The sequence below is a fragment of the Salvia splendens genome, chromosome 15 (assembly GCF_004379255.2).
Source record: "Salvia splendens isolate huo1 chromosome 15, SspV2, whole genome shotgun sequence".
In the NCBI taxonomy this organism is placed as follows: Eukaryota; Viridiplantae; Streptophyta; class Magnoliopsida; order Lamiales; family Lamiaceae; genus Salvia; species Salvia splendens.
Genome location: NC_056046.1, coordinates 18,181,339 through 18,209,081, shown reverse-complemented (window position 1 = coordinate 18,209,081; position 27,743 = coordinate 18,181,339). Strand labels below are relative to the sequence as shown.

At 34.8% G+C, this 27,743-nt stretch overlaps 3 protein-coding genes and 1 long non-coding RNA gene across 5 annotated transcripts; 2 read left to right on the top strand and 2 right to left on the bottom strand.

Annotated features, from left to right (window-relative positions):
* Nucleotides 1-2,292: 2,292 nt before the first annotated feature.
* On the bottom strand, nucleotides 2,293-4,500 carry LOC121766535. Its single transcript, XR_006043024.1, has 3 exons — nucleotides 4,157-4,500; nucleotides 3,030-3,091; nucleotides 2,293-2,571 (listed from the first exon to the last, which is right to left on the bottom strand). It is a non-coding gene; the product is annotated as an uncharacterized LOC121766535 (long non-coding RNA).
* A 1,477-nt stretch (nucleotides 4,501-5,977) lies between these two features.
* On the bottom strand, nucleotides 5,978-7,878 carry LOC121767342. Of its 2 annotated transcripts, none has more exons than XM_042163588.1 (2): nucleotides 6,910-7,878; nucleotides 5,978-6,136 (listed from the first exon to the last, which is right to left on the bottom strand). In XM_042163588.1, exons 1-2 carry the CDS (start codon nucleotides 7,326-7,328, stop codon nucleotides 6,067-6,069), a joined length of 489 nt encoding a protein of 162 aa, XP_042019522.1. In that variant the 5' UTR covers nucleotides 7,329-7,878; the 3' UTR covers nucleotides 5,978-6,066. The 2 variants fall into 2 exon arrangements, 1 of the variants encoding a protein (XP_042019522.1); XR_006043072.1 differs by lacking the exon at nucleotides 5,978-6,136 and adding an exon at nucleotides 6,473-6,595.
* A 3,635-nt stretch (nucleotides 7,879-11,513) lies between these two features.
* Nucleotides 11,514-12,378, top strand: LOC121767752 (germin-like protein subfamily 1 member 11). The gene is made up of 2 exons (XM_042164080.1): nucleotides 11,514-11,684; nucleotides 11,785-12,378. The coding sequence occupies exons 1-2, from the start codon at nucleotides 11,555-11,557 to the stop codon at nucleotides 12,360-12,362; spliced, it is 708 nt and encodes a 235-aa protein (XP_042020014.1). The 5' UTR covers nucleotides 11,514-11,554; the 3' UTR covers nucleotides 12,363-12,378.
* A 5,437-nt stretch (nucleotides 12,379-17,815) lies between these two features.
* Nucleotides 17,816-18,765, top strand: LOC121767845 (germin-like protein subfamily 1 member 11). The gene is made up of 2 exons (XM_042164167.1): nucleotides 17,816-17,985; nucleotides 18,086-18,765. The coding sequence occupies exons 1-2, from the start codon at nucleotides 17,856-17,858 to the stop codon at nucleotides 18,661-18,663; spliced, it is 708 nt and encodes a 235-aa protein (XP_042020101.1). The 5' UTR covers nucleotides 17,816-17,855; the 3' UTR covers nucleotides 18,664-18,765.
* Nucleotides 18,766-27,743: the final 8,978 nt, after the last annotated feature.

Here is a 27,743-nt window from a genome sequence, read left to right as displayed (position 1 = left end):
TTTAATTGGTACCTTGTTGATTTCCTTTAGCTATTTTAAATCCAATTAAATCTTGCCACATTTTATTCCCTCACCACAATTAAATTAAGAGTTGAATTATTTCCTTGTGGCTAATTAAGCCAATTTTCACCCCCTATTTGTAGAGGAGAATATATTTGTTTCCTATTTTGTGGAATTTCTTTTATTCAATTAAATACCAAAATAATACTTAAGTCAAATTAATTGGGGATGTGAATGTTTTCCTTCTATTGTGTCTCCATCCCACATGTTTTTTTTGCTTAATTTCCTTGTGGAAATTTATTTAATTGTTGCCTATTTTATGAGAGTCTTTTCCTATAAAGAAATTACCAAATTTAAATCCTATTTTATTTAATTGAGGATTTAAATAATTTCCTTGCGCACACCATCAAAATTTTCGCCCCCTCCCTCATTATTTCCTACTTGGAGATTTAATTTATTTTGTTCCCTTGTTTATGGAATATTCATTGTTTTATTTCCTAAATTGTGAATCTATTCCTCGCCAAGTAAATACCAAATAAATTCCTTATTGAATTTCTAGCCATAATTATCGAAAACTTGCATTCCTTTTACTTGTGGGATTTTATTTATTGGTCTCTATTTTATTCCTCCATAATTAATTAATTAATTAATTTATGGGATTAAACCTAGGACTATTTAATCACCTAAACTAAGCCCTAGCCCCCATTCTCCCTCAAATTTTCGTCCACCTCCATTCTCTCCCTCTCTCCACACGCCACTCTCCTCTCCCCCTCTTAATCCTCACCAAAATTCCTTCCAATCCTTGTTCTTGCATCCACTGGAGTTTGATTTTCAAGAGTTCCCGACGAATCGTATCAATCTTTGCTTCTACCGTTTGGTTTTCGATTCAAGAAGGGTTATTGTGTGTACGTGAGCACAAGGAATGGGGGTTGCCTTAAGTGGATATTGAATTTTTTAAGCAAACGAGGTGGGCATTCTTTTTCAAATCCCTTTATTTTCCGAAAATATGTTGTGGTGTTATAAGGGTGGTTTAACTGTGATGTCATGCCATGAAGTTTTGTTTATGAGATTGTTGCCTGATGCCTAGTTCGTCTGAGCTTGCTCCGTTAGGCTATATGGCTGAGTTGTGAAACGAATTCGGGTCTGAGTACGGCCGCAAACCCTATCAGGCTGTGTACACTGGTGGGATCGTGAGCCGTCCTTGCTAGTCGGCCGGTCTCGTGGGCGAATAGTGTGGCCACACTCTCGTCGCACTGTGATATGATGATTGTGATTGATGGATTGATGAGAAACTGGGGAGTTTGATTGTCTGGCCAGACTTTGAAATATTTTTGTGTTCTCGTGATATTTCTTAACTACACAGAAAACACGAGATCACTGGTATGGATGACATAACTGTATAAAATGTTTTCGGCATGAGCCTATTGAGTACAACAAGTACTCAGCCTTGCATGTGTTTTCCCAATGTGCAGGTTGAGCGGGATGTTGCGGTGGATGTTGAGTCGGCCTAGGAAATGTTGGATGCGTTGTGTCTTCATACATAGGCGTCATCCTTGACTCTCTTAGAAACCTTATCTCCGCTGCTATATTTTTGGAACTATGCCTCAAGACCTTATTTTATTTCGTACTGTTTTTGAGCATGTCCATTTGTGTTAGGCTTTAGCCCGATGTTTACCTTGTTACTCTAAAATAGTTTTTCGTAAACTAAAACAAATGTTTTCTTTTAGAAGTTAATTGGATTTTTTTTTATGTTTATTTTCCCCGCTGCTTCTTAGGAAAAATCGTTTGCTAAGTCTTTGCTAATTAATAATGAATTTTTGACATTAAGTTTCTTTAAACTAAAAACTTGTTGTTTAGCAGTTGATGAACTAAAATATATTCTTTTAAGCTAATTGAGTCTTTTTTATGAACTGTTATCCTTAAATGCTATTCTTAACGTTTGTCCCTTGGTCAGGATCGCCTCGTTTATAGTACCCCTAGTATGGGTGGTCGTGACAGATGGGGATTAATCGATCTTTGAAAAATATGATTTTTCTAATTTTGGAATAGTTAAACAACACATGACCCCTATACATCATTTTAGTTACAACTTACACCATTACACTACTTACACTACACATCATACTAACGGTGTGTAGCTCACTCTCCACTAACACTACTATTTATCTCTCTCGCTCTCTCTTATTTAACCAATTATACTGTCACGCCCGCATTTTCTAAGGATAGGAAACACGGTTGATCGCGACTAGGGGGATTAAAGAAGCAGAGAAGAAATGGGAAAAACATACACAATTGACCAAAGATTTAATAACTAGATTAACTTTGAAAACGTCATAATATTATCCTAACAGTAATACCCACTCTAAGTAAATAAAGAATGGACAATAAACAATTTTCAAACGAGTAAGACTCTCCACGAATAAACAATTCTAAAGAAAAGGACTCTTAGCGGAAGCGTTCAAGACATGGAAAATGTCGAGTATGAAGACACGACAAATCCAACAATTAATAATCATGACAAAACAATCCATGATCTCTGCTCAACATCCTCCACGTCCATCGCCGCTCAATCTGCACATTAAGAATAACAATATGCAGGGCTGAGTACTTGATGCACTCAGTGGACAAATGCCAAAACATAGTTTGTCAAGCCATAATCAAGTGACCTCGAGGGTTTTAATTAAAAGAACCTAAGTACACAAAAACATATATTTCACAAGTTCGGTTGGCCAACCATTTTCCATCCACATTCACCATCACCTTATCTGAACATACATGACAAGGAACGTGGCCACGAACCAAGTCACTAGACCGACCAACTCCAAAGAGATAGCACACGATCTACGGGGTGTACACTAGTCCGAGCAGGGTTTGCGGCCCTACTGGGACCCGAATTCGATTAAACATACATGGCATAGCCACTTCAGATAGGTTCATTCAAAAACAAAATCTGGCAAGACAAACACTTTCCACCTCCTTTCACATAAAAAGTATTTAGGACATAGTCCTTATTTAAAAAGAAAGCCCACCTCAAAAGCTTACTCCTCAATCACTTTCTGTTCCCACCGTAAACAACGTGCACAAGCTCACCCTTTTTGAAATAACATGATATGCAAAATTAGACTTTGCAAAATAAGTAAATTTGACAATGCATGCATCCTAAGTGTGTGCTCAAATTATCCTCTGCCCGTCGCAAAGAAATATATGCATAAAGTCTTTATATTTTTCTAATTTAATTCATCGCTACGTAATCTGCCCAAAACTTAAACTTAAGAAAAAGAACCAATATCTTAAAATACTCTAGCTCTTCCGTAATCTTAATAGACAAAAGCAAATAACTAAATAAAAGAATTTAAAAATATATATATATATACTCCCAGCCACTTACGCGTACATGTTTTTTTTTCATCTCAAATCATGAAAATTTCTAACTAGACACTGCGACAAGAGAACAAGATCTCTATCCGACGGTAAAAATTAATAAATCTTCAATATTTGTAAAGATATCTAAGATAGGTTTTGGAAATATTGGTATTGAATACGTACACGTATGTCTATATAATAAAATAATAACTAGCCAACAAAACTAATTAACAAATCATTTCATTTAAAGAAATAATAAAGAAAATATGCTCCCAGCTTAGCACAGTACACACTCCCGACCCATTAGTCCAAGACAAGGGGTGGCCCATTTAACTTACTATACTACGGATAAAAAATGTAACTTACTATACTCCCAGCCGTAGCCCACTACGGATAAAAGAAAAAGAAAAAGAAAAAGAAAAGAAAAAGTTATAACTTAATATACTCCCAACAGTAACCCACGTCTTCTTCACCAATTGAACCAGCGAAAGTCTCTCTCTCTAACTTTCACAGAAACACAAATTCGGCTATAGCTCTCTCTCTAGTTCTCAATATTTTCTCCCAAAATCACAAATAGAAGATACCCAACTCTCTCTTCTAAACTCACGTCTCTCTTCTTTTTTTTACAGAGCAAATTCTTTCTCATACAAAACAACAATAGCAGAAAAAAAGACTCCCATCTAATCTCCCTTGTTCCAGAATCTAAATCTTTCATTCGAGAATTTCAATTCGTGAACTACTATGAATATTTGGATGTTAGTCTGCAGAGAATTTCCAAAATTAGGGAGTATACCTTTGGAATGAAGAGAACAATTTGAGATTGCAGAGGGATGGTTATTTCACAGGCTGCTCAATTGTTTTCCTCTCAATTGTGACAAGAAAGAATATGGTGCTATGGATTTAATATCCAGAGAGTTGTATACACTGAATTGAAGTGGAAGATTATACCTTTGTTGGAAGGGAAGAAAACTATACTAGAAATTATGAAACGGCTGATAAAAGATGCAATTGTGGGGAGAGATATATAATGCAGAGATTAGATTTGTTTGTTGGAGAGATTTTTGTGGGTAGAGATATTAATGGAAACGTGTAGAAGGGTTTAAAGGAATGGATTTATGTTGGTTGTAGGAATTCAATAGGAATTATGAATAAATGGCTATATTAAAAGTAGCCCAATTGAATAAGGATAAATGGGCTAAAAAAATAGACAAAAGTGATATGCCCAAAAATATATAAATTTTAGTACATTGATTACATTTTGGTGTTTTATTATTTTAGTACTTTGGGTGTTATTCCAAGTACATTGTAAACGAACGCCCAAATTTTTCATTGACGACTCTCACGTCAAACTCGTCGACAACTTACACCACACAATTAATCAACAATAACTCAAGCATTCACTATTTCCGTTCACAACCAATCGAAACAAACATGGTATTTTATTCAAGGTCTATCACTCGCTCGTTCTCAAAACAAAAATCTTAGCTTAAAAAGCTAGAAAAAAATGGGTATTACATATACATTAAAATTCATGTCATACCAAATGTTCATATTTTTTAGGGACGGAGGGAGTATTAGTTAGATATTGAGATTTCGTATGTACAAATTTAAATGAATAACATCTAGATTGCATGTGGGGTTAGGACAGACTGAGACTGGGTACCCGTACGAATAATGAATCAATGAATAGGTATAAAGTATTAGGGAGAAAGAGAAAATGTGGTGTGAAAGTTCTCATAAATAGAATGAGAATAATTATTGTGGACACACCAAAATAGAAAAACGAAACGAGACATTTTTCTTGGACGAGGGTGTATATTTTTAAGGAAGCTAGTGGATAAGTATCGTGAGACGTTGAAGTTGTATGCATTAGCATGCTAGAGTCATGAAAAAGTTACTCACTCTATCCGCCAAAATCTGACACGTTTTATCTTTTTGGGATGTGTGCAATTTAAACACATATCTACTTTTTTTTTATTTTTAATAAGTGGACCTCATACTCCACTGACTTATTACATTTATATTCTATTATGAAATTAATACTCCATCCGTCCCTTAAAATCATGAACTATTTTCTTTTTAGTCCGTCCCTGAAGAGTATGAACTTTCTAATTTTGAAATCTCTTTTCTCTCTAATGAGATGAGACCATGATACAGGTATATCTCCGCATAGTCGAGAAGGCACGCGCGCGGAGCCAAGTAACGTGCAGCAGCAACAAAGAGAGGATGTGATCGCGGAAGAGCAGTTGATGTTCGACACAGTCGAACGATCTGAAGCGGCGTCGGTGGCTCCAAGGACCAGTGGCCGACTGATAACTTTTTATTAGCACTAAATAAACCGGCAAGTATACAGAGTATATATAGTATAGCTAAAGGTCAGTACCAAATATCGAACACAGGGAAAACAATCACAAATGGGCTACCTTCTACTAAGCTTCTTTCGGTAACGACCCGCTAAGACGATATTATTATTAACAATATTATTATCCTGATTATCTATATAGTGACTTTTATGTGATTAATTTCGAGCTACGATAGATTGTCGTTGTTGTTTGTTTTGACGTTAGGCAAGTGAATAGAATACGTAAATGTATATATTACATCTATATGAATATAATAAATATAAATAAATAATAAATAAGATCCTAAAATTCAAAATCTGGATGTCTGATACATTCAATAAAAATCCAACAAAATTTAAATTTATACATCCTGTGTTCTACGAAAATCGGGTACTTCAACGTGGACAACCACGAACTTGAACCGATTATACCTACACCAAATTAATCGAACAAGTGAACAAATACTCAAATAATTACTATAATAATAATAATAATAAATAAATAGAATAAAACAAGGTGTAACATTGGAAAGATCCGAAAGAATATATGCCATCATGCAGCATTTAATGCTGCATTAATTAGAGAGTAGGAGGAAATCATATCATCTGACAGAATATATTTTTAAGGATAAGTTTCATGGCCATCTTATCTACTAACAAATGATAATATTTGGGAGAGGAATGTCAGCCACTTGCTAGCACCGTCACTTTCACTGCCTTGCCTTGGTGAGTACGCATAGATGCACAATCAATTTCTTTTACTCACCCCCACATCCCAACCAAATCCTCTTCATCTATAATATGCACAATCAATTTCTTTTACTCACCCCCACATTCCAACCAAATCCTCTTACTCTATAATATTTGCTGCACCGTCCGTTTCTCTCGTCTCTGCAGCAAAACAAGATTCATTCTTTAATTTTCCTACTCAAGAAATCGAGAACCAAATTCGAGAGAGAGCTATCCATAATCCTCTCAAAATCCGTCGAAGGTATACTCCCCCCCTCTATTTCAAGTTTAATCATCAATTTTTGCATACCATCATCCGAACTAATCGCATAACTCAAGCAATTAACACAATTGAACACTCCCACGCTGAACTCAGAATTAAATGAACAATCTGGAATAAATCTTTAATCGTTTTGATCAAAGCGAACTGAGTTCAAGAACCAGACTTTAACTCATGAAACCAAGTAGAAACTTACGTCGGAACTCTTCGGGGCTGTTCGAAGTTGTTCGGGGCAGAATCGGAGTTAATCGGGGGCTGTCCAGAACCTTTCGGGTGGTTCGGGTTGGTTTCAGGGCTGTGCGGTGTCGTTTCGGAGCTGTTCGGGGCGAGTTCGGACAACTGCACGAACCGGCGGAGAAGCCGACAGCGATGGCGACGGCCTCTGCCGGACTCCGGCAGTGGTGCTGTGAGCAACGGGGAAGAGCGGTGTGTGGGAGAGCCAAGTGACAAGGACGAATGCTGGTGGCGGACAAGAATTCGCCGGAGGGAGCGCAGCGGGTGGCACCGGCGGTCGAACGCACCGGTTGGAGATTGGGACAGCGACCACCTGCCGCGGCGCCATTCGCAGGCAATGGCCCTGTCGCGGAGAAAATGGAAAGATAGATCCATAGGCATAAACGGAGGAAGATGCTCCCATCGTGAACTCACCGGAGAAGGCGAAGGGTGAGAGCGAAACGGCGATTCGCCGGGAAGAAAAGAGAAGAGGAGTATGCACCGCTGCTGTGTTCTTTTAGGGATTTCAATTATGAAGAATGTGATTTGGGGAAGGGAAATCACGTATAGGAGGGAGTATAATTTGGGCTTCTCACAAATTAATTAGTTGGGCCTAGAGGTTATAATGTTGGGCCAGATTAATTATCTTTGGGCTGGAATAATTAATCCGTGGGCCGAAATAAATTAAAGAGGGAGAAGAGCAGTTGGGCCGGAGGGAAGTAATTTACGAGGGAGCTTGGGATGCAAACTAATTTGGTTTTGAGCCGGAATTCTAATTAAGTTCTTGGGCCATTTGTATTTTACAGACTTGGGCCTTGGGTGGCCGCCGGATAATCGAAAATACGTGAAAATCGAGAAATGAGATAAAAGACTTTAATGAGAGTGCATGCATTCTAATTTAAGTAGTTTTGTCCTTGAGTCTAATTAGTGTATTATTGTATTGTGATATTTTCAAAAGGGTACGTCTGCAAGTAAAGTCGGAACGAAAGATCCAAGTTAAGGAATCTAAACGATCAAGGTGAACTTTCTTATCCTACATACTAATGTGGATAAAAATGCAAATTATTTTGAGGTGATATGTTATGAAAACTCGAACCTATGTTCGTTGTTGTTTCAAGTGATGTTGTCCTTGCCATAAATGTTTTTGTATGATGCCTATCTGTTTGGCTAAGGCCACGTGAATTATGAATGATGATATAAGTCGAATTCGGGTCCCAGTGAGGGTGGTGTCCCCGCTCGGACTAGTGTACACAAGCTACCTCTGACATGTTGGGCAGAGCAGGTGACCGTGGAAGGTGGCCACCTTCCCGGCACAAGAATACCTCTGACATGATGGGCAGAGAAGGTGACCGTGCGAGAACACCATCTCGACGGCACAATGTGATTAGATATGGCTAAGTACCGGAAAAAGGGGTTGCAACCCAATGTGATATTTTAGTAAGCTCGGGCCTTTTCAATAAAACCTCGAGTGTTACTGTGATGATGGCTTGACAATATTTTCAAATGTATATGTGTAATTTTCGGCAATGTGTTCACTGAGTACTTTTTGTACTCAGCCCTGCATATATTTCTAAATGTGCAGGTTGAGCAGCGAAGTGGTGGAGGAAGTGCTATTGAGACAAGACATTTAATTCAGTCAGATTTTGACTCTCGGAGGTTCATGTCTTCATACATGGAACCGCGTTCATTTGCTTCCGTTGTGCATCTTAAAACACTCAAGTCTATTTTGTTCAAAACTCTGATATTTTGAAATTTTTACAAACAATTACTCGAGTTTTCATGATCGAGTACCTTTTCTTATATGTATCAGTACTTGGTTAGTAATGTCTCGCAACCAATATCTAATTTTATTTTCTCCTTATCTCTATCCCCGCTTCTTTAATCCTCCCCTAGTCGCGATCAACCGTGTTTTCTATCCTTAGAAAATGCGGTCGTGACACTTTCACTATTTGGAAAACCGAAAGTTCTGGAATTTTGAAAACTAAAAACAGTTTGAAAGCAAATTAAACAACTAATTGCAAGTAATTAAAGAGGTAAAATATGAGAGATGAGAGAATTCCAAGTATGTGTGTTCACAGTTATGGTTATACAAATTCCAATTACAGTACCCTAGCACAGTTTATACTTCGATAGAACGAGTCACATAGGTTTTTCCCATGCGGCACAAGCGTAGGTTACTAGCACTAGGGTTGTCAAACCTAGATCCGTAACTCCCAAAAGCTCCTAAGACCCTTATAAAGTCCTCACTCTCAATTAACAGTGCTGTTTTAAGAGAAGCTAATTGTAGTGTCTACTAAGTGGACCTAACTCGCCAACCTCCTCACACGATAATGTAGCAAGTTATATTGATTCATCTCCGAATGTGTCACTCAAACGTGAAGCATTATCCAACAACTTTAGGAAGAAACGTAGTAAAAACAAAACGGGTATTAAATAGAAAACGGAATTGTATAACCAAAGTCGTTACTAACACATCCCTAGAATCCAATGAATTTAGTTACACATGATAGATTAATCTAAAAACATAGATTGTTGGGAAAACAAAAAGAAATAAGAAGAATCCTCTCCTCAAACTAGCAAATAGCTCAAATTATAATATATTATCAAGTTCCTCTTTTTCATTATGTAGATCGTAGCCTATATATAGGCAAACTAGGAACAACCCTCCAAGTATTGAGAACTTTCTATACTTGCTAATTAAATAGAGAAACGTGAAACATCCCTTACACTTTATTAAAACATTGAATAAAGAAACTAAAGCACTTCAAGACTCTTGGATTGACCATTAGACTCTTGATTTAGCTTTATTAATTAGGCTCTTGAGTTTCTGTGTCATTCTACCTCGGTTCGATTTATTTAAACTTTTGAGTCGAGCCCAATAAGCTCTTTTTTGGGATATTTCTCGGATCGTAGATCGAATCAACACTAGGGTCCTTAGTATGAAAAAGGAATCTGTTATTCTTTTCCATGTTATGAAATAACAAGTTACCCTATTTTCCTTGTTCTTTACGATTTTTTGCATTAATTTGATACCTTGGTTTGATCGTCGGGGAGAGCCCGCGACTACTGTTTGAGGGAAGACGTCCCTTATCAGACTCATTTTCCACTAACAATATTTAAAAAAAAATATTCTATCTCACTCTTACTTTTTCAATTATGTATTAAAACTCATGCCGAACCAAATGTTTATCCTTTTCAGGGATGGAGGGAGTATATAAAAATGAGACTCACATTCTATTAACCTTTTTAGTCATTTCATATACTCTTATAAAGTCAAACAATTTTTTTAAACTCATGCCGAGTTAAAATGTGTATTTAAATGGTAAAAAATGGTGTAGAATATAGGAGCCAATCTATTTACTTTCCTTGTTGGCGATCCATAGTTGATGGTCGTACTCATGGCAGCTAGTTTTTCTAACAAAAATTAAAGAATATTATGAAAATAATTTGGCTAAAATTTATCTGTCGTACTCATGGCAGCTAGTTTTTCTAACAAAAATTAAAGAATATTATGAAAATAATTTGGCTAAAATTTATCTGTCGTACTCATGGCAGCTAGTTTTTCTAACAAAAATTAAAGAATATTATGGAAATAAATTGGCTAAAATTTATCTAGTTCTCATATCGATATTTGTTACAACTCATCTATTTTTTTTCTCCTTAAACTATAATATAATTTATATTACTTTTAATATTTATTATATAAATTAAAATTTGATTTATTTTCGTATATTTTTATGCAACACATATTATAAACGCTCCATCCGTTCCACTCCAAGTACAAGGAGCATTTCCAATCCAGCATGAGATTTTATATAGTGTTGTTTTGTGAGTAAAGTAGGGAGAATAAAGTAAAAGAAAAAGTAGAGAGATTGTTGTTTCTATATTTAGAAATGCGTTATGCAGAGTGAGAGAACTAAAAAGGAAAATGTGTCACTTAGAGTGGGACAAAGAGAGTATGTAATTCAAAATATGCATGGAGTCTTTGATTATAATAAGAAATAAATAAATAAAATATTTTATCATTCACTCCCTCAGAACTCCTAATTTCAATCATTTCTCCCATAAAAAATTAAAACGAAACGCTTCCTAAAATAGAAACAACACTATCTTTCTACTTTTTCATCTTTCTTACTCTAGTATCTCTTTATTAACTAATAAAATAACACTACATAAAATTTATGGTGAAATCCAAATGTTTCCTATTTATTGGAGAATGATGAGATAGTCCCTCCGTCCCATATAAATAGTCTTCTTTTTCTATTTTGGTCCTACCCTTAAAAATGGTCCACTATTTTTTGGGAAACTTTATTCATTAATTATACTAATATGTAGGAGACAAAATAAAAATTTGCTACGCATGAAACAATATAGCATATCAATAGAGAAAAAATTTAAAACGGGCTTGATTTCATATATATGTTCAAAGTGGTAATCTCAATTATGGAACACAATCGTGTAAATACCAAACTCGCCAATAGAAGCCGCGAATAATAATTGAGACGGCTTTGTTGGACTGGAAAACGCTATTCATTAATTTCTGTCTAAAATTTAACTATAAATACAAGTGTTGAGATATCTTAGTAGTACTTCACAACATCTACCAAAAGAAATCAGTAAGTTATAAGATGAATTCATCGGGAGTTCAGGTTTTGTTATTTTTTGCCATTCTTACTATTGCTTCATTGTCTGTGGAAGCATACGACCCTGCCCCATTGCAAGATTTCTGCATTGCAGTAAATGATACAGAAGCTGCAGGTAATCAATTGTGTTTATTTGAGTAATATATACATATATAGGGATGTAATCAAATGCAAACTCTAAATATATGTGTATGTTGTGCCGATGCTGCATGCAGTATTTGTGAATGGAAAGATATGCAAGGACCCGAAAAGCGTGACAGCAGACGACTTCTACTACGCGGGAGGGCTGAACGAGTCGCGACAAGTGACAAATCCACTCGGGTCGAAAATTACGTTGGTTTACGATGAGATTCTATCAGGTCTCAACACACAGGGAGTGGCCATTGCCCGTCTTGACTTTGATCTCGAAGGCCTCAATCCGCCCCACCTACATCCACGTGGAGCTGAAATATTCCTTGTGTTGGAAGGCACTCTTTACGCGGGACTCATCAACTCAAACCCGGCTGATCCCAACGGAAAGAACCCATTCTTCGCCAAGATCTTGAATGCGGGAGACATCTTCGTGTTCCCTCGGGGTATGATTCATTTCCAGTATAACATTGGGAAAACCAAAGCAGTTGCGATTGCTGCTTTCAATAGCCAAAATCCAGGAGTCATGACTATTGCTAAATCCATCTTCGGATCTGAGCCGTCCGTTCCTCCTCATATTCTTGCTAAAGCATTCCAACTTGATGATGATGATAAACTTGTTGAGCATCTACAATCACTTACTTGGACTGGAAACGTCAATTAGTTTTTAAGTATTTTCTATGTATCAATAAATAAATGTGAACTTCACATGTTTGCTCAGATCTAATAAATTTTTTTGTAATAAGTCCAATTCAATTGCCCCATAATATTAATTTCCCTTTTGTGTTTTGCTTTAAATTTTATTTATTTGATTTTAGAAATATATTTGTTTTCAATACTTGTCATATAAAATTCAATAGCCTAATGGTTAAGTTAAAAAATTTGATAGCCTAATGGTTAAGTTAAAAAATTCGATAGCCTAGTGTTTCAACTTTCAACCCTCAAGTTGAACAATTTTTTTATTCGTTCTTTCCTTATTTTATCAATCACTACTGCATCTTATCAATAAAATAAACCCTAAATTGCTTCATGAAATCTAAACTTTTACTAGTTAACATAAATCATTTTATTATATTTAATTTCTTAGGGAAATGGAATTTTTTACATTATATCGTAAGATACTTAGGCTTTTTGTGATCCATATAATAGACATGTAAAATATTTATGAGATCTGAATATTTACTAAATTACTCAGGTTTCCTTTTTCTGAACAAAAATTTATGTGCATTCTTTAAAAATGTGCAAGTTTAATTAGTTCAACTTTTTGAATATGGGGAAAAATTGAAAAAAAAACCTCGAATGATATGTTCCATTTTGTAGAAAAAGGTGCAAACCCATTTTAAATCCGTCGTTCAGTTTACACTTGAAAATATACGTTATCAATTACGTTATCAAATCTGTAGTAAAAGGTGCAAACCCAAATATCAAATGTGAATATCTTATTCTTATCGCATGTCTGTGACAAATTTTTCTATTTAAAATTTAGCTTTCAGTGTTATCAATAATCTAGTTGTAATGACCAACATACGCTAACGCTACTTGAATAACGGAGCGGATCTCCTACTCCAACAATGATGCTCCATTTATATTCCACACTCACAACAAAATAAAATAATCCCACCATCACTTATATCTTTATAAGATTATTTTATTTTGTTGTGAGTGTTGGAATAGGAATGGAGCACCACTGTTGGAGTAGGCTTGAATAATAACATACTTCCTCTATTTCTTAAATTAGAAACTCTTTACTTTTTAGTCCATTTCTTATAAATACAAGCCTTTCAATTTAGGAAATGGATTCCACAGTCCACTAATACTAATTGCACTATATTTTTTCTTCTTTCTCTTACTTTATCCAATTTTTCTGTTCATCTCTCTTACTTTACCAATTTTGCTTTGAAATCTGTGTCACTTCAAAAATTCTTATTTTTAAGAAACATGGGAATACTATTTTATTACAAAAATTATACTCCCTCCATCCCATAATACATGTCACACTTTCCTTTTTAGTTTGTCCCGTAAAATATGTCACATTTCTTTTTTTGGAAAAAGTTCTGTCTCATATTAACATAAATATATTATTTTCTCTATCTAATTAACACACAAAACAGCATCTCCTAAAATCTCGTGTCATTTTCCAAGTGTGCCATCTACAATGGGGCGGAGGGAGTATTGAATTTTACATTAATTTTTAAATTTTGTAATTTCTACACCTCTATTTTTGTGTTTTGGATATACCACTAATACATACGTCCTATAGAAATAGGCCATATTTTCTTTTTCGTGTGTGCCATACAAATAGTCCATATGCATTTATGGTAACCTTTTTCTTCTTCTCTTTTACTTTGTCATTTATGGGTTCCATCATCCACTATACAATTTCAAATACTTTTTCTCCTTCTCTCTTACTTTACCAATTACATATTAAAACTCGTGCCACCACCAAATGGACTATTTCTATGGGACGGAGGGTGTAAAAAGTATTCTCTCCGTCCCTGAAATATATGTATTTCCTTAATATTCGATCTTTGAAAAATATGAATTTTCTAATTTTGGAATAGTTAAACAACACATGACCCCTATACATCATTTTAGTTACAACTTACACCATTACACTACTTACACTACACATCGTACTTATGATGTGTAGCTCACTCTCCACTAACACTACTATTTATCTCTCTCGATCTCTCTTATTTCACCAATTATACATTAAAATTCATGTCATACTAAATGTTCATATTTTTAAGGGATGGAGGGAGTATTAGTTAGATATTGAGATTTCGTGTGTACAAATTTAAATGAATAACATCTAGATTGCATGTGGGGTTAGGACAGACTAGGTACCCGTACGAATAATGAATCAATGAATAGGTATAAAGTATTAGGGAGAAAGAGAAAATGTGGTGTGAAAGTTCCCATAAATATAATGAAAATAATTATTATGGACACACCAAAATAGAAAAACGAAACAAGACATTTTTCTTGGACGGGGGTGTATATTTTTAAGGAGGCTAGTGGATGAGTATCGTGAGACGTGGAAGTTGTATGCATCAGCATGCTAGAGTCATGAAAAAGTTACTCCCTCTATCCGCCAAAATCTGACACGTTTTGTCTTTTTGGGATGTGTGCAATTTAAACACATATCTACTTTTTTCATTTTTAATAAGTGGACCTCATACTCCACTGACTTATTACATTTATATTCTATTATGAAATTAATACTCCATCTGTCCCTTAAAAGCATGAACTATTTTCTTTTTAGTCTGTCCCTAAAAAGTATAAACTTTCTAATTTTAAAAACTCTTTTCTCTCTAATGAGATGAGACCCTGATACAGGTATATCTCCGCATCGTCGAGAAGGCGCGCGCGCGGAGACAAGCAACGTGCAGCAGCAACTAAGAGAGGATGTGATCGCGAAAGAGCAGTTGGTGTTCGACACAGTCGAACCATCTAAAGTGGCGTTGGTGGCTCCAAGGACCAGTGGCCGACTGATACACTTTTTATTAGCACTAAATAAACCTGTAAGTATACAGAGTATATATAGTATAGCTAAAGGTCAGTACCGAATATCGAACACAGGAAAAACAATCACAAATTGGTTACCTTCTACTAAGCTTTTTTCACTATTTGGAAAACCGAAAGTTTTGGAATTTTGAAAATTAAAAACAGTTTGAGAGCAAATTAAACAACTAATTGCAAGTAATTAAAGAGGTAAAATATGAGAGATGAGAGAATTCCAGGGATGTGCGTTCACAGTTATGGTTATACAAATTCCAAATACAATACCCTAGCACAGTTTATACTTCGATAGAACGAGTCACATAAGTTTTGCCCATGCGGCACAAGCGTAGGTTACTAACACTAGGTTTGTCAAACCTAGATCCGTAACTCCCAAAAGCTCCTAAGACCCTTATAAAGTCCTCACTCTCAATTAACAGTGTCGTTTTAAGGGAAGCTAATTGTAGTGTCTACTAAGTGGACCCAACTCGCCAACCTCCTCTCACGATAATATAGCAAGTTATATCGATTCATCTCCGATTGTGTCACTCAATCGTGAAGCATTATCCAACAACTTAGGAAAGAAACGAAGTAAAAACAAAACATGTATTAAATATAAAACGGAATTGTATAACCAAAGTCGTTACTAACAACTCCCTAGAATCCTATGAATTTAGTTACACATGATAGAATAATCTAAAAACATAGATTGTTGGGAAAACAATGAGAAATAAGAAGAATCCTCTCCTCAAACTAGCAAATAGCTCAAATTATAATATATTATCAAGTTCCTCTTTTTCATTATGTAGATCGTAGCCTATATATAGGCAAACTTGGAACAACCCTCCCAAGTATTGGGAACTTTCTAGACTTGCTAATTAAATATAGAAATGTGAAACATCCCTTACTCTTTATTAAAACATTGAATAAAGAAACTAAAGCACTTCAAGACTCTTGGATTGACCATTAGACTCTTGATTTAGCTTTATTAATTAGGCTCTTGAGTTTCTGTGTCATTCTAAGTTGAGCCCAATAAGCTCTTTTTTGGGATATTTCTCAGATCGTAGATCGAATGAACCCTAGGGTCCTTAGTATGAAAAGGAATTTGTTATTCTTTTCCATGTTATGAAATAACAAGTTACCCTATTTTCCTTGTTCTTTACGATTTTTTGCATTAATATGATACCTTGGTTTGATCGTCGGGGAGAGCCCGCGACTACTGTTTGAGGGAAGACGTCCCTTATCAGACTCATTTTCTACTAACAATATTTTAAAAAAAATATTCTATCTCACTCTTACTTTTTGAATTATGTATTAAAACTCGTGCCGAATCAAATGTTTATACTTTTCAGGGATGGAGGGAGTATATAAAAACGAGACCCACATTCTATTAACCTTTTCACTCATTTCATATACTCTTATAAAGTCAAACAATTTATTTAAACTCATGCCGAGTTAAAACGTGTATTTAAATGGTCAAAAATGGTGTAGAATATAGGAGCCAATCTATTTACTTTCCTTGTTGGCGATCCATAGTTGATGGTCGTACTCATGGCAGCTAGTTTTTCTAACAAAAATTAAAGAATATTATGGAAATAATTTGGCTAAAATTTATCTAGTTCTCATATCGATATTTGTTAAAACTCATCTATTTTTTTTCTCCTTAAACTATAATATAATTTATATTACTTTTATTATTTATTTTATAAATTAAAATTTGATTTATTTTCGTATCTTTTTATGCAACACATATTATAAACACTCCATCCGTTCCACTCCAAGTACAAGGAGCATTTTTAAACCGGCATGAGATTTTATATAGTGCTGTCCTGTGAGTAAAGTTGAGAGAATAAAGTAAAAGAAAAAGTAGAGAGATTTTTGTTTCTATATTTAAAAATGTGTTATTCAGAGTGAGAGATACTAAAAAGGAAAATGTGTCACTTCGACTGGGACAGAGAGATTATGTACTTAAAATATGCGTGGAGTCTTTGAATATAATAAGAAATAAATAAATAAAATATTTTATCATTCACTCCCTCGGAACTCCTAATTTCAATCATTTCTCCCATAAAAAATTAAAAAGAAACGCTTCCTAAAATAGAAACAACACTTGCTTTCTACTTTTTCATCTTCTTACTTTAGTATCTCTTTATTAACTAATAAAATAACACTACATAAAATTTGATGGCGAAATCCAAATGTTTCATATTTATTGGGACGGAGGAGGTATTAGAGAATGACGACAGATGAAATATACTCCCGCCGTCCCATATAAATAGTCTTCTTTTTCTATTTTGGTCCTACCCTTAAAAATGGTCCACTATTTTTGGCAAACTTTATTCATTAATTATACTAATATGTAGGAGACAAAATAAAAATTTGCTACGCATGATAGAATATAGCATATCAATAGAGAAAGAATTTAAAACGTACTTGATTTCATATATATGTTCAAAGTGGTAATCTCAATTATGGAACACAATCGTGTAAATACCAAACTCACCAATAGAAGCCGCGAATAATAATTGAGACGGCTTTGTTGGACTGGAAAACGCTATTCATTAATTTCTGTCTAAAATTTAACTATAAATACAAGTGTTGAGATATCTTAGTAGTACTTCACAACATCTACCAAAAGAAATCAGTAAGTTATAAGATGAATTCATCGGGAGTTCAGGTTTTGTTATTTTTTGCCATTCTTACTATTGCTTCATTGTCTGTGGAAGCATACGACCCTGCCCCATTGCAAGATTTCTGCATTGCAGTAAATGATACAGAAGCTGCAGGTAATCAATTGTGTTTATTTGAGTAATATATACATATATAGGGATGTAATCAAATGCAAACTCTAAATATATGTGTATGTTGTGCCGATGCTGCATGCAGTATTTGTGAATGGAAAGATATGCAAGGACCCGAAAAGCGTGACAGCAGACGACTTCTACTACGCGGGAGGGCTGAACGAGTCGCGACAAGTGACAAATCCACTCGGGTCGAAAATTACGTTGGTTTACGATGAGATTCTATCAGGTCTCAACACACAGGGAGTGGCCATTGCCCGTCTTGACTTTGATCTCGAAGGCCTCAATCCGCCCCACCTACATCCACGTGGAGCTGAAATATTCCTTGTGTTAGAAGGCACTCTTTACGCGGGACTCATCAACTCAAACCCGGCTGATCCCAACGGAAAGAACCCATTCTTCGCCAAGATCTTGAATGCGGGAGACATCTTCGTGTTCCCTCGGGGTATGATTCATTTCCAGTATAACATTGGGAAAACCAAAGCAGTTGCGATTGCTGCTTTCAATAGCCAAAATCCAGGAGTCATGACTATTGCTAAATCCATCTTCGGATCTGAGCCGTCCGTTCCTCCTCATATTCTTGCTAAAGCATTCCAACTTGATGATGATGATAAACTTGTTGAGCATCTACAATCGCTCACTTGGACTGGAAACGTCAATTAGTTTTTAAGTATTTTCTATGTATCAATAAATAAATGTGAGCTTCACATGTGTGCTCAAATCTAATAAAATTTTTTGTAATAAGTCCAATTTAATTGCCCATAATATTAATTTCCCTTTTGTGTTATGCTTTAAATTTTATTTATTTGATTTTAGAAATATATTTGTTTTCAATACTTGTCATATAAAATTCGATAGCCTAATGGTTAAGTTAAAAAATTTAATAGCCTAATAGTTAAGTTAAAAAATTCGATAGCCTAGTGTTTCAACTTTCAACCCTCAAGTTGAACAATTTTTTTATTCGTTCTTTCCTTATTTTATCAATCACTACTGCATCTTATCAATAAAATAAACCCTAAATTGCTTCATGAAATCTAAACTTTTACTAGTTAACATAAATCATTTTATTATATTTAATTTCTTAGGGAAATGGAATTTTTTACATTATATCGTAAGATACTTAGGCTTTTTGTGATCCATATAATAGACATGTAAAATATTTATGAGATCTGAATATTTACTAAATTACTCATGTTTCCTTTTCTGAACAAAAATTTATGTGCATTCTATAAAAATGTGCAAGTTTAATTAGTTCAACTTTTTGAATATGGCGAAAAATTGATAAAAAAAACCTCGAATGGTATGTTCCATTTTGTAGTAAAAGGTGCAAACCCAAAGATCAAATCCGTCGTTCAGTTTACACTTGAAAATATACGTTATCAATTACGTTATCAAATATGTAGTAAAAGGTGCAAACCCAAATATCAAATGTGAATATCTTATTCTTATCACATTTCTTTGACGAATTTTTCTATTTAAAATTAAGCTTTCAGTGTTATCAATAATCTAGTTGTAATGACCAACATACGCTAATGCTACTTGAATAACGGAGCGAATCTCCTACTCTGACAATGATGCTCCATTTATAATCCACACTCACAACAAAATAAAATTATCTCACCATCACTTACATCTTTATAAGATTATTTTATTTTGTTGTGAGTGTTGGAGTAGGAATGGAGCACCACTGTTGGAGTAGGCTTGAATAATAACATTCCTCCTATATTTCTTAAATTAGAAACTCTTTACTTTTTAGTCCATTTCTTATAAATACAAGCCTTTCATTTTAGGAAATGGATTCCACAATCCACTAATACTAATTGCACTACATTTTTTCTTCTTTCTCTTACTTTATTCAATTTTTCTGTTCATCTCTCTTACTTTATCAATTTTGCTTTGAAATCTGTGTCACTTCAAAAATTCTTATTTTTAAGAAACAGGGGAAATACTATTTTATTACAAAAATTCTACTCCCTCCGTCCCATAATAGATGTCACACTTTCTTTTTTAGTTTGTCCCGTAAAATATGTCACATTTCTTTTTTTGGAAAAAGTTCTGTCTCATATTAATATAAATATATTATTTTCTCTATCCATTTAACACACAAAACAGCATCTCCTAAAATCTCGTGTCATTTTCCAAGTGTGCCATCTAGTATGGGACGGAGGGAGTATTAAATTTTACATTAATTTTAAAATTTTCTAATTTCTACCCCTTTATTTTTGTGTTTTGGATATACCACTAATACTCGTGCCAACACCAAAAGGACTATTTCTATGGGACGGAGGGAGTAAAAAGTATTCTCTCCATCCCAGAAATATATGTATTTCCTTATTAATCGATCTTTAAAAAATATGAATTTTCTAATTTTGGAATAGTTAAACAACACATGACCCTTATACATCATTTTAGTTACAACTTACACCATTACACTACTTACACTACACATCGTACTAATGATGTGTAGCTCACTCTCCACTAACACTACTATTTATCTCTCTCACTCTCTCATATTTCACCAATTATACATTAAAGTTCATGTCATACCAAATGTTCATATTTTTGAGGGACTGAATGAGTATTAGTTAGATATTGAGATTTCGTGTGTACAAATTTAAATGAATAACATCTAGATTGCTTGTGGGGTTAGGATAGACTGAGTATCCGTATGAAGAATGAATCAATGAATAGGTATAAAGTATTAGGGAGAAAGAAAAAATGTGGTGTGAAAGTTCTCATAAATATAATAAGAATAATTATTGTGGTCACACCAAAATAGAAAAATGAAACGAGACATTTTTCTTGAACGGGGGTGTATATTTTTAAGGAAGCTAGCGGATGAGTATCGTGAGACGTTGAAGTTGTATGCATCAGCATGCTAGAGTCATGAAAAAGTTACTCCCTCTATCCGCCAAAATCTAACACGTTTTTGTCTTTTTGGGATGTGTGCAATTTAAACACATACCTACTTATTTCATTTTTAATAAGTGGACCTCATACAACACTGACTTATTACATTTATATTCTATTATGAAATTAATACTCCATCCGTCCCTTAAAAGCATGAACTATTTTCTTTTTAGTTCGTCCCTAAAAAGTATGAACTTTCTAATTTTAAAAACTTTTTTCTCTCTAATGTGATGAGACCTTGATACAGGTATATCTCCGCATAGTCGAGAAGGCGCGCGCGCGGAGACAAGTAACGTGCAGCAGCAACAAAGAGAGGATGTGATCGCGGAAGAGCAGTTGGTGTTCGACACAGTCGAACCATCTGAAGCGGTGCCAGTGGCTCCAAGGACCAGTGGTCGACTGATACACTTTTTATTAGCACTAAATAAACCGGCAAGTATACAGAGTATATATAGTATAGCTAAGGGTCAGTACCGGATATCGAACACTGAAAAAACAATCACAAATCGGCTACTTTCTACTAAGCTTCTTTCAATATTTGGAAAACCGAAAGTTTTGGAATTTTGAAAACTAAAAACATTTTGAAAGAAAATTAAACAACTAATTGCAAGTAATTAAAGAGGTAAAATATGAGAGATGAGAGAATTCCAGGGATGTGCGTTCACAGTTATGGTTATACAAATTCCAACTATAATACCCTAGCACAGTTTATACTTCGATAGAACGAGTCACATAAGTTTTGCCCATGCGGCACAAGCGTAGGTTACTAACACTAGGGTGTCAAACCTAGATCCGTAACTCCCAAAAGCTCCTAAGACCCTTATAAAGTCCTCACTCTCAATTAGCAGTGTCGTTTTAAGGGAAGCTAATTGTAGTGTCTACTAAGTGGACCTAACTCGCCAACCTCCTCTCACGATAATGTAGCAAGTTATATTGATTCTTCTCCGAATGTGTCACTCAAACGTGAAGCATTATCCAACAACTTAGGGAAGAAACGTAGTACAAATAAAACGGGTAATAAATAGAAAACGGAAATGTATAACCAAAGTCGTTACTAACACATCCCTAGAATCCAATGAATTTAGTTACATATGATAGATTAATCTAAAACCATAGATTGTTGGGAAAACAATGAGAAATAAGAAGAATCCTCTCCTCACACTAGCAAATAGCTCAAATTATAATATATTATCAAGTTCCTCTTTTTCATTATGAAATATATTGGGAACTTTCTATACTTGCTAATTAAATAGAGAAATGTGAAACATCCCTTACACTTTATTAAAACATTGAATAAAGAAACTAAAGCACTTCAAGACTCCTGGATTGACCATTAGACTCTTGATTTAGCTTTATTAATTAGGCTCTTGAGTTTCTGTGTCATTCTACCTCGGTTCGATTTATTTAAACTTTTGAGTCGAGCCCAATAAGCTCTTTTTTGGGATATTTCTCGGATCGTAAATCGAATCAACCCTAGGGTCCATAGTATGAAAAAGAAATTTGTTCTTTTTAGGATGTGTGCAATTTAAACACATATCTACTTTTTTCATTTTTAATAAGTGGACCTCATACAACACTGACTTATTACATTTATATTCTATTATGAAATTAATACTCCATCCGTCCCTTAAAAGCATGAACTATTTTCTTTTTAGTCCGTCCCTAAAAAGTATGAACTTTCTAATTTTAAAAACACTTTTCTCTCTAATGAGATGAGACCCTGATACAGGTATATCTCTGCATAGTCGAGAAGGCGCGCGCGCGAAGACAAGTAATGTGCAGCAGCAACAAAGAGAGGATGTGATCGCGGAAGAGCAGTTGGTGTTCGACACAGTCGAACCATCTGAAGCGGCGCCGGTGGCTCCAAGGACCAGTGGCCGACTGATACACTTTTTATTAGCACTAAATAAACCGGCAAGTATACAGAATATATATAGTATAGCTAAGGGTCAGTACCGGATATCGAACACTAGAAAAACCATCACAAATTGGCTACCTTCTACTAAGCTTCTTTCACTATTTGGAAAACCGAAAGTTTTGGAATTTTGAAAACTAAAAACAGTTTGAAAGCAAATGAAACAACTAATTGCAAGTAATTAAAGAGGTAAAATATGAGAGATGAGAGAATTCTAGGGATGTGCGTTCACAGTTATGGTTATACAAATTCCAACTACAATACCCTAGCACAGTTCATACTTCGATACAACGAGTCACATAAGTTTTGCCCATGCGGCACAAGCGTAGGTTATTAACACTAGGGTTGTCAAACCTAGATCCGTAACTCCCAAAAGCTCCTAAGACCCTTATAAAGTCCTCACTCTCAATTAGCAGTGTCGTTTTAAGGGAAGCTAATTGTAGTGTCTACTAAGTGGACCTAACTCGCCAACCTCCTCTCACGATAATGTAGCAAGTTATATTGATTCTTCTCCGAATGTGTCACTCAAACGTGAAGCATTATCCAACAACTTAGGGAAGAAACGTAGTACAAATAAAACGGGTAATAAATAGAAAACGGAAATGTATAACCAAAGTCGTTACTAACACATCCCTAGAATCCAATGAATTTAGTTACATATGATAGATTAATCTAAAACCATAGATTGTTGGGAAAACAATGAGAAATAAGAAGAATCCTCTCCTCACACTAGCAAATAGCTCAAATTATAATATATTATCAAGTTCCTCTTTTTCATTATGAAATATATTGGGAACTTTCTATACTTGCTAATTAAATAGAGAAATGTGAAACATCCCTTACACTTTATTAAAACATTGAATAAAGAAACTAAAGCACTTCAAGACTCCTGGATTGACCATTAGACTCTTGATTTAGCTTTATTAATTAGGCTCTTGAGTTTCTGTGTCATTCTACCTCGGTTCGATTTATTTAAACTTTTGAGTCGAGCCCAATAAGCTCTTTTTTGGGATATTTCTCGGATCGTAAATCGAATCAACCCTAGGGTCCATAGTATGAAAAAGAAATTTGTTCTTTTTAGGATGTGTGCAATTTAAACACATATCTACTTTTTTCATTTTTAATAAGTGGACCTCATACAACACTGACTTATTACATTTATATTCTATTATGAAATTAATACTCCATCCGTCCCTTAAAAGCATGAACTATTTTCTTTTTAGTCCGTCCCTAAAAAGTATGAACTTTCTAATTTTAAAAACACTTTTCTCTCTAATGAGATGAGACCCTGATACAGGTATATCTCTGCATAGTCGAGAAGGCGCGCGCGCGAAGACAAGTAATGTGCAGCAGCAACAAAGAGAGGATGTGATCGCGGAAGAGCAGTTGGTGTTCGACACAGTCGAACCATCTGAAGCGGCGCCGGTGGCTCCAAGGACCAGTGGCCGACTGATACACTTTTTATTAGCACTAAATAAACCGGCAAGTATACAGAATATATATAGTATAGCTAAGGGTCAGTACCGGATATCGAACACTAGAAAAACCATCACAAATTGGCTACCTTCTACTAAGCTTCTTTCACTATTTGGAAAACCGAAAGTTTTGGAATTTTGAAAACTAAAAACAGTTTGAAAGCAAATGAAACAACTAATTGCAAGTAATTAAAGAGGTAAAATATGAGAGATGAGAGAATTCTAGGGATGTGCGTTCACAGTTATGGTTATACAAATTCCAACTACAATACCCTAGCACAGTTCATACTTCGATACAACGAGTCACATAAGTTTTGCCCATGCGGCACAAGCGTAGGTTATTAACACTAGGGTTGTCAAACCTAGATCCGTAACTCCCAAAAGCTCCTAAGACTCTTATAAAGTCCTCACTCTCAATTAACAGTGTCGTTTTAAGGGAAGCTAATTGTAGTGTCTACTAAGTGGACCTAACTCGCCAACCTCCTCTCACGATAATATAGCAAGTTATATTGATTCATCTCCGAATGTGTCACTCAAACGTGAAGCATTATCCAACAACTTAGGGAAGAAATGTAGTAAAAACAAAATGGGTAATAAATAGAAAACGGAATTGTATTACCAAAGTCGTTACTAACGCATCCCTAGAATCCAATGAATTTAGTTACATATGATAGATTAATCTAAAAACATAGATTGTTGGGAAAACAATGAGAAATAAGAAGAATCCTCTCCTCAAACTAGCAAATAGTTCAAATTATAATATAGTATCATGTTCCTATTTTTCATTATGAAATATATTGGGAACTTTCTATACTTGCTAATTAAATAGAGAAATGTGAAACATCCCTTCCACTTTATTAAAACATTGAATAAAGAAACTAAAGCACTTCAAGACTCTTGGATTGACCATTAGACTCTTGATTTAGTTTTATTAATTAGGCTCTTGAGTTTCTGTGTCATTCTACCTCGGTTCGATTTATTTAAACTTTTGAGTCGAGCCCAATAAGCTCTTTTTTGGGATATTTCTCGGATCGTAAATCGAATCAACCCTAGGGTCCATAGTATGAAAAGGAATTTGTTATTCTTTTCCATGTTATGAAATGACAAGTTACCCTATTTTCCTTGTTCTTTACGATTTTTTGCATTAATTTGATGCCTTGGTTTGATCGTCGGGGAGAGCCCGCGACTACTGTTTGAGGGAAGACATCCCTTATCAGACCCATTTTCCACTAACAATATTTTTTAAAAAATATTCTATCTCACTCTTACTTTTTCAATTATGTATTAAAACTCGTGCCGAACCAAATGTTTATACTTTTCAGGGATGGAGGGAGTATATAAAAGCGAGACCCACATTCTATTAACCTTTTCACTCATTTCATATACTCTTATAAAGTCAAAAAAATTTTTAAACTCATGCCGAGTTAAAACGTGTATTTAAATGGTCAAAATTGGTGTAGAATATAGGAGCCAATCTATTTACTTTCCATGTTGGCGATCCATAGTTGATGGTCGTAATCATGGCAGCTAGTTTTTCTAACAAAAATTAAAGAATATTATGGAAATAATTTGGCTAAAATTAATCTAGTTCTCATATCGATATTTGTTACAACTCATCTAATTTTTTTCGCCATATAATTTATATTACTTTTATTATTTATTTTATAAATTAAAATTTGATTTATTTTCGCATCTTTTTAAGCAACACATATTATAAACGCTACATCCGTTCCACTCCAAGTACAAGGAACATTTTCAATCCGGTATGAGATTTTATGTAGTTTTGTTTTGTGAGTAAAGTGGATAGAATAAAGTAAAAGAAAAAGCAGAGAGATAGTTGTTTTTATATTTAGAAATGTGTTAATCAGAGTGAGAGATACTAAAAAGGAAAATGTGTCACTTAGAGTGGGACAGAGAGAGTATGTACTTAAAATATGCGTGGAGACTTTGATTATAATAAGAAATAAATAAATAAAATATTTTATCATTCACTCCCTCAGAACTCCTAATTTCAATCATTTCTCCCATAAAAAATTAAATCGAAACGCTTCCTAAAATAGAAACAACACTATCTTTCTAATTTTTCATCTTTCTTACTCGAGTATCTCTTTATTAACTAATAAAATAACACTACATAAATTTTGATGGCGAAATCCAAATGTTTCATATTTATTGGGATGGAGGAAGTATACAGAGTATATATAGTATAGTTAAAGGTCAGTACCGGATATCGAACACAGGAAAAACAATCACAAATTGACTACCTTCTACTAAGCTTCTTTCACTATTTAGAAAATCGAAAGTTTTAGAATTTTGAAAATTAAAAACAGTTTGAAAGCAAATTAAACAACTAATTGCAAGTAATTAAAGAGGTAAAATATGAGACATGAGAGAATTCCAGGGATGTGCGTTCACAGTTATGGTTATACAAATTCCAACTACAATATCCTAGCACAGTTTATACTTCGATACAACGAGTCACATAAGTTTTGCCCATGCGGCACAAGCGCAGGTTGTCACGCCCGCCCACCCCAGGGGTGTTACAAACGAGGCGATCGTGACCAAGGGACAAACATTAAGAATAGCATTTAAGGAAAACAGTTCATAAGAAAGGTTCAATTAGCTTAAAAGAATAATATATTTCAGAGTGTATGATACACAGAGTGCAAACTCGACTTTAGCTCCAAACAAATGGGAAAAGCTCGAATAAAATCAGAGTGTCCTTTCAACAATCAGCAACTCGAGATAAAATTATCTCAACAATACTTGGCGGAAGCATTCGAGAGTAGAATACTATTATGTATGAAGACATAATATATTCAGAAAGTTTTATTTACAATCTTCTTCACTTTCATGCTCAACACCCACCGCGCTCGTCACCGCTCAACCTGCACATAGAGAAAACATATGCAGGGCTGAGTACTTGGTGTACTCAGTGGACACGTGCCAAAATATATTTTATAAAAACAGATTTTGTCAAGCCACTCTTTGAATGAACTCGGGATTTTAGGAAAAGTCCGAGAACACTAAACATTTTTTTCTTTTCCTTTTTCAAAAGCGATCTTTCGATCTATTGTCCTGGAACATATGCCGTATCTGACAAACCCGATTTCACTATCTCTTGTTCATTCATAAGTCCATTCATCATTCATCATTCCTTTCATCATTCATCATATCTTAACATTCAAGTGCCGGGGAAGTGGTTACCTCCCACGGTCTCCCATCAATCCATTCCATTCATCGTTGCAGTCAGATAGGCATAGTTCCAAAACAAAATATGTCTTGACATAATCTTTTCAACTTTATTTTCCTCAAAACGTTTTTGAAACATAATTCAATTTTTGTTCCGTCAAGATCGAGCATCATCTCATATCACATCAACAAGTCGAGCAAATCACAAATCACTCGATAAACCAACACATATATCACATAACATCACTTTC